The 7958-nt window shown below is 36.6% G+C and overlaps 1 protein-coding gene across 1 annotated transcript; it reads right to left on the bottom strand.

Annotated features, from left to right (window-relative positions):
- Positions 1-105: 105 nt before the first annotated feature.
- Positions 106-6070, bottom strand: rnf41l (ring finger protein 41, like). The gene is made up of 8 exons (XM_053487844.1): positions 5995-6070; positions 5710-5808; positions 5192-5398; positions 4241-4380; positions 2374-2400; positions 2070-2232; positions 933-1053; positions 106-521 (listed from the first exon to the last, which is right to left on the bottom strand). Exons 3-8 carry the CDS (start codon positions 5395-5397, stop codon positions 273-275), a joined length of 906 nt encoding a protein of 301 aa, XP_053343819.1. The 5' UTR covers position 5398; positions 5710-5808; positions 5995-6070; the 3' UTR covers positions 106-272.
- Between the last annotated feature and the right edge of the window lie 1888 nt (positions 6071-7958).

Below are 7958 nucleotides of genomic sequence, written 5' to 3' on the forward strand. Positions count from 1 at the left end.
GCTAGAATCTGCTGTTTTCCAAAGTATTTTATTGAGCTAGTTAGAGAAAATAGTTGGACAGATATTGTGAAATAAATCATTTAAAAAAACATGTGAAGGTCCCTAATCATTTAATATTTATTTGAAAATCTTTAGACATTTATAAAACTGCTCGTATAATAAACATCTTATATTTTTGTGGTAAAATGCTATAAAAGTGTTGATCTGTAGTTCATTAGCAGCATGGATCTGCACCAGTAGGATTTGGCAGTTAACAGACCCTGTGTTGGTTTTCAGAGAACCGTGACATCTCTGCTCTTCTTCTTGTGGCAGTCTAACGTTAGGCTGTGTGGGTTTTGCTTACGGTGCTCCTCGTCATAACGCATCACCGTCTGAGCAGCCGTGCCTGGTTTAAGAACCTTATGCTTCAGACGTTCCAGAAGCTCGGCTTTCTCAAGCTCCGCCTTCTCTAGCTCCTGCCTGCGAGTTCGCTCTGCTCCTAATAAAGCACACACGTCCGACACCACACGGGACAGTTGGCCCTGAACACAAAATTTAAATATCTGTTAGAAAAAGTCAATGGATTTCAAATGAGTTAAGCCTTCATTAATTACATATACATTAGTGCAATGTGCACAGTGAAATGCCTTATTCCTGCAATATCCCAGCATTTAATGGAATCTGGGGTCAGAGTGCAGGCTCAGCCATTATACAGTAATACTATACACTGGAGCAGACAGGGTTAAGGGCCTGGCTCAAGTGCTCAACAGGGCAACTTGGTGGAGCTTGGGCTTGAATCAGTGATGACTTGTAGCCTTATCTACACATTTATATGCATAAGTTTAAATAAATCTGTACTTAGTCACTGGAGACCTTGGCACACTTGAGCAGGAAATCCCATAAAATTTATATATATTTGTTTATGTTTGTGTGTGTGTGTGCACGTAGAATACCTTGAGCTCATCCACCTCGTTTTTCAGCAGGTTCTCTTTTTGTACCATGTGCCTTCTCTGAGAAGTCAGTCGGGACTCCATCTCACGTCTCACTTCCTCAACCTTACAATTCAATTCAGTCCTATAAAACACACACCTTTAAGAAGTGCCTTAAATTCCATATTACAATTAGTTTTTACAATTATGATAATGAAAATGGTAAATATGAAAGTATGGATGACTAGAAGCAGCATCAGATGAAGTGAGGCAAATGTCTTTAGCAATCATTCAAAAGCTGCATTTGAAATACAGTCAGGGTGTAAAGAATGCAAATAAGGTGGATTATTTACGCCAACATTCTTTTTATACATACAGATTGCTCTATGTGATAGGCACAAATTATCTTTTGTTGTTTTAATAATTTTTTTATTTATTTCTATGGCAGGTGTGCAGTAGGACAGTAAAGACTTCTATTAATGTATGTAATACACTAAATAATATCGGTGAAGTAGTGAGTTTGCCCACATAATTTTTATCATGGCTATAATAAAAACAATTATGCATTTCTGAACCTTAATAATTTTATTGTTAATCTGTTGATAGCTAATAGAGTTCAGCCCTTCCATCTAACAGCTCACTAGCCATCAGTAATGATTAAAACTCTAAAAAAAATACACAAGGTTCTACATTATTTCTTCTTTGCAAATGTAAACCCATTGTAAAGCCAGGGGGAACAAATGCCTTAGAATGAAAGTTTGTTTACTTTTATGGAACCAAGGGCAAAAGCAACACTAAACGTTGCAGAATTATATAGGATTTGATAACATGAAAGCTTGGAATGATGTCTTTTCAGAATCTTAGATTCAGAACTGTACAGTCACGTCTGACTCATCAAAAGTCCCGGTTTCACTTAAACACCCCTTGTATTTGTGTGATTAGAAGCAAAACATCTGATTGATTTCTTTTGATGTTCCTAAGAGGAATGGTATGACTACAGATTCCAGTTAAAAGAATATGTTTAATATGGGTAATAGTTACATTCCTAATGTGCTCTTAAGGCTCACTCATAATAATTTTATAATACTAAAGCAATAAATAAAACAGTATTAAACATGGGTGCAAAAATGCTCGTCAGCCAGACCACCAACGGACGTCTACCTCAGCATGTCCAGCTCAGCTCGGAGTTCAGAGATGCAGTTGTGTTGAGCCTCGTTGGCCTTTGATAGTGTGTATCCACACCCATTTGCACACACTCTGCTGCGGTACTCACAAACACACAGGTGTGCTTCCAGAGAATGCTGAGACACTTGCACTGGACAATCTGTGAGAAGCAGAGAGTAGATAGAAGCAGTGTAAGAAGGCGATTGGGGCATTTTAACATCTATTTGTTTGGGTTGTTTCAAACAGAGAATAGTACAATATGGAATTTGTGAACATGCAAGATAGTGACACGTAAACCTACCACAGCGGTAACACAAGTACTCCTCACCTGCACATGAAAAAATATATATATTTTAGGCTGTATGTGATAGAAAATATGAAATTAAAATCTCTCTAAAGTCTCAAAAGATGATGCATTTATTTACCACCCACTTTGTAAACACCTGTACACTGGTGCATTAATGCAATTATCCAATTTGCCAGTCTTTGGGTAGCAGCACAATGTATGAAATAATGTAAACGGGGGTCAAGAGCTTTTAATTTCAATTAATAAACCAAGAAAATGACCTGAATCGCATTGATATAAAGTTGCACTATGGTGTCTTATGACAGCAATCTGTTAAATAACTTAAGGACTGTCTTTGCCATGAACAGTTCTGTACTCAAGTCTCCATCCGTGAACAGTTAACCACAATAAAGTGGATGTTATATCAACTTAAACATATTTCCTATTATACAATGGTCATAGGAACTAACCTTGAGAGGAACCAGACTGAACAGGGAACTCATCCTCATTTGGGTGAGGATCTAAGGATCACTATTTGTAGTATCACCCAAATGAGGATGGGTTCCCTATTCAGTCTGGTTCCTCTCAAGGTTTATTTATGTCATCTCTGGAGGTTTTGCCTCACCATCGTCGCACTCATCTGAGATCAAATTCGTTTTATTTATATCCAGAATTTCTATTTCCGTAATGTTTAAAAAAAAAAAACCCATGCAAGACTATGCAAAATGGCACACGGATTAGATTCGGTACATTAATTAGATTAACATTGTATTAGTAGCTTTTATTTTTTCCTAATTACATAATGAGAAATGTACTTTTTTTTGTTGGACTAAATTTAAAATATTTTTACTAGATATATTTTGCAGTGTGGATTTGCCTACTGGTTGAGCTCAATTCTATAAGATACTACACTGCTCAGGGGGCCAATTCATTAATAATTAAAAGTATGATTGCTCTGTTGCCTAGACTTTGTGGTCACTTCATTCTATAGTCATCACTTGTTACTATTGTGTGTTTCAGTAAAAGGCAATAGCATATCATTTGATACTTGATATATGGCATAAAGTTTTGCACTTACAGGTACAAAATTATACTATGTATATGCAAGTATACATAGTATAATTGAGCAAACCGTCATTTCTCTATATTAAATTAAATTGAATTATGTACCTTAAATTAAAGAACTAGAAATAAATGTTTTACTGCAACAGGAGGTAAAGTACCTAAAGATACAATTTAAAAATGAACTGTTTATGTAACAACCTCAACAGCAACCTCATTTCCCCTCTCGTCTGTTCCAACCACTCAGCATTCAGCATCACCAGCTTACTAACTACTGGCCTGATCATCTGTTATCATCTGTATCTGTTTCTCACTGGATCATGCTGTAATTATTTGAATGATTTTATGCTTGAATGATTCATAGGTGACTGTGTGGCTGAACAAACAAAAAGCATCCCTTTGAAACTTGACTTAAAATGAGGATTAAAAACATGCTTTTGGAAGCCTGAAGAACGATTCCTCAAGACTTCTAAATACAGGAAATTCTAATTCCAAGTCTTTGGATGCAAGTTATGAGAAAACAGAACAGAACAGATAATGATCTGTTTATTTACGCCATCAGTTATTTTTCTCTGCCCACGCATATACTTTTGCTACGAACTAACTAACCACCACTGTTGAATCGGGCGACCAACCGTTACCAACCAACAGTTAGTAAAATTAACTGGGATGAAAGGCATTTTAAATTCTCACGATGTTTTAAAAAGATAAGGAGAATCATCTTTATAATTCCACTTATTCCGCTTTACAATATCAGCTCTGTTAACTTCTGGGTTCTATATATATATATAGCTAATATTGTGTATTTGTGTGCACATACCAGCATTGCTACAATTGAACAGAGCAAAGTCACACTGTTCCTCATGCCGATGTATGGACTCCAATGCACAGATGACCTCACATCCTTGTGAGCGATAAATGCACTTTACTTGGAGCCGTGCCAAGTCATTTCGCATATATCTGTAAAACAAATTATAATAATGAAATAAATCTTATAGACATACACAATCAACATCAAACCCTTGTAACTCCCTGTTGTTCCTAAACTCATTGTGGAATGATGACGCATATCTGGCCAAGAAACAACCGAGCAGACAAGTGTGCAGTGGTTTATGTTCTTGGGTGGTTTGAATATCACTACCGGTGGACAAGTGAGCAGTCCTGGGGCAAAATGATTGTGTTTTTGGCTACTTGTTTATTTATACTAGTACAGCAGACAACTAGATAGAGTTGGCTAACTTTTTCTTCTCTTGACCAAGTTGCAGAGAAAAACTATCCTATTTGCCATTTGCAAAACAAGCTTTACTTGAGTTTTTACTATGCATGGATGACATTTGACCTTTTCTCAACCAAGAACACATAAGTATGTGGAGAACACACAGAACTTATTCAGAAGACCACCAACTGCAACTGTACATACAATACTTTTTTTTTCCAATTAGGAACACATACAGTAGGTATGTAAAAACATTAACAAAACTGAGCAAAGAAGTTAGGCATAAGGTGGAGAACACCCCAAATGGAGACAAGTTGGGAATGGCAATCAGCATACACTATGGGAGGAAAGTCAAGTACAACTGTTGATGCCTTCAACCACAAACCACAATTTTAAATACAAAGTGTTTATAGCAAATCATGTATGCATCATACACAAGAATAGGGAAGACACGTGCATGCATATTCTTATTTAAAATTGCATTGTATGTTCTAGTCATGTCGGATACCATGTTAACAATGACGATATGCATGTTCTTAGTTAGTTCTACAGTACCTATAGAGGGGCCGCAGGTTACTGATGCTAAGGGGAAGCCGATCCTCAGGGCAGTTCTGATGGTTCACGAGCCAAGCATGAATGCAGGTATTGCAGAAAGCATGCTCACATGGAGCCTGCAGAGGGTCTTCCAACACGTCTCGACACACACAGCACAGCAAGCCTTCGTTCACGTAGCCCACGAAACGCTCCACGTCATAGCCCATGCTGCACATACGGTACAGATATTGTGGAAATATATACTGTACAAATATGATGCAAAGGTGTTTTGGATACATGTACAAAGACACTAAGACAAACACTGTAAACATTATATGATAAATGGAAGAAAGAACGTCAATGATTTCTTTAATGGTTAATGTATTACTGAGCATTTGGTCTTTCTTGAGATATGGTTTAATCAAGTATATAAATAACAACAGAACTACAGTTAAATGCACAGAAGAAAAATCTTTTTAAATATCATCCCATGAAATGTTATGATTTGCAATGGTTGAAAAAATGAAAAACTTTCTTACCTGTCAGACCAGGTCTGTCTTTCTGTTTCACACTCTGTTCTTATTACAAGACCAACAAGGGTATGCTTTGGGTTGCCTTAGAAACAGCATGGCTGCCAGCTGTTAAATGGAGATACTGAGATATCAGGGTCAAAATTCACAAGAGGAGGAGCTTCTATATAACGTGAGCTGATCTTGCGTACTTTTATTATTTTTTTAAATTGAATTACTATTTTCTAAATACAGGCTCTTTATAAAATAAAAAGTGTCTCTAAAACCTTTTTTTTTATTGAAATGATATTCTACCTCTGCAGTACAAATACCCAAACGTCCCTGATAGGCTCTGCCGAAATCCCGCTGGGAGTCTCTTTCCCATTCTGGGATCACATGACCTGAAGTAGGGTCTCTGTAGCCCTGGTGATCTTCCACCTGTATATCACAAAGTCAAAGGTAACAATATGTACCAAAGGACACGGAAATTCCCAGAACAACAGTCTCTAGTGTGCATAGGCGCATAATGCATGAAAGGAACACACCTTTAACCGTTAACCTCTGTTTCTGACTAATAATCTTCAAGGTGAGCCTGACCTTAAACAAGCCAATGTTTTAGCCAATCGACTGTTTCATACTTCTGAGATGAATGTAGATTGGTGACTATCTGTATGCATGGTTCCCACTACTAAAATACAATGTAAAATATTATATCTTAGCAAAGTAAAAATATCTTGAATATAGTTATATTTATCTTCACTTTTTTAACCAATAATATTATTATGATTATTTCTAATCAGATTTATGTTCAATTGTAAGCAAACTGTCTTGTTCTAATAGTAGATAATTTTGCTAGTTTTTGGACTTTTGATTTCTATATAGTATATTTTAGTAACATTTAACTACAAATATGCTTAATAATCTTATAACTGGTTTGTTGTAGACTTCTAAGAAATTATAGACAGGTCTGGCTAGTCTCAAGAATATTTCACATGGTGAGATGTCATTTTTTTGCATTGCATAAGCTGTTTGATGTGAGTAACTATCAGAGTTCCAAATTCACATTTATAAATGTGACAACAGCACAAAACCACATCACACGTAGTTCTCAACAAATATATTACTTTACTTCTGCATTCGCCCTGGCATGCTGTCAATCAACTTAGAATTTGTAGGTTTTTGTTTCTCCACCGCGTTTTAAGAATTGACCACAAGTTCTCAATGGGATTAAGGTCTGAGGATGGGGGGTGGACACAAAATTTTAACATTTTTGTTCATCAAGCCACTCAGTTATCACTTTTTTCTTATGGCAATCTGATCCATCCTGCTGGAAAGGTCTCATTCGTCACCAAACTGTTATTGGATGGTTAGGAGAAGTTGCTCTCAGAGAATGTTTTTGTACCATTCTTTTTGTAGTTTATGTGGACATGAAAACCCACATAATACTCATGAGAACATGACGAGAACATGCAAAACTCCATACCAAAAGCAACTTGAGCCCAGGGTTGAAGCCTGAACCATGAAACTGTCAGGCAGCAACACTCCGCCTTCCATCACAACAACCAAAATTAATTAATCAAATCAAATGTTAAATATTTACTTGTTTATTGCAACATTTATTTAAATATTCATTTTATTATATTTATAACCAAAACTAAGGAGGTAACTAGTTTAGTAATTTATTAGATTATACTGTAGCAATACTGTATAGCATTATCTGGTTGGACCAAATTGGTTACCACTGTACCTTCTGACCAATCACTAATCACCATTGTTCCTTCCTGCCAATAAGTGACCATTGTTGTTCGTTTCAACCAATCACTGATCACCACCGTTCCCTCTTGACTAATCAAAGATCACCACCATTCATTTTAATCAATCAACTTATCATTGTTGTTTTGTTCAACCAATCACTGATCAGCACTGTACCTTCTGCCCAATCACTGATCATTGTTGTATGTTTCAACCAATCACTCGCTGTCCTGCCAGTACACTCCTTTATTCTTCATTCTAAGCTTTTTTTAATAGTTTCCTCCATCCCGGTCTCACAACGCTGGTAGGGAAGAGTAAGACACTTTTCCTACTTCGTGTTACCCATTTCATTATACATATGCACATGAAGATGGCATTTCAGCTAATATAAAAAAGGAGTCCCTAGCATCCCCTAGGGATTTCTAATGACTATGTGAGCATGCTGTAGCTACTTTCTCCTAAAATGACACTGTCGACCAAAGATGATAATTACCTCTCAGCCATCAACGCGAGCTAGGCATCAAATT

Source organism: Clarias gariepinus, chromosome 26 (genome assembly GCF_024256425.1).
Source record: "Clarias gariepinus isolate MV-2021 ecotype Netherlands chromosome 26, CGAR_prim_01v2, whole genome shotgun sequence".
Classification (NCBI taxonomy): domain Eukaryota; kingdom Metazoa; phylum Chordata; class Actinopteri; order Siluriformes; family Clariidae; genus Clarias; species Clarias gariepinus.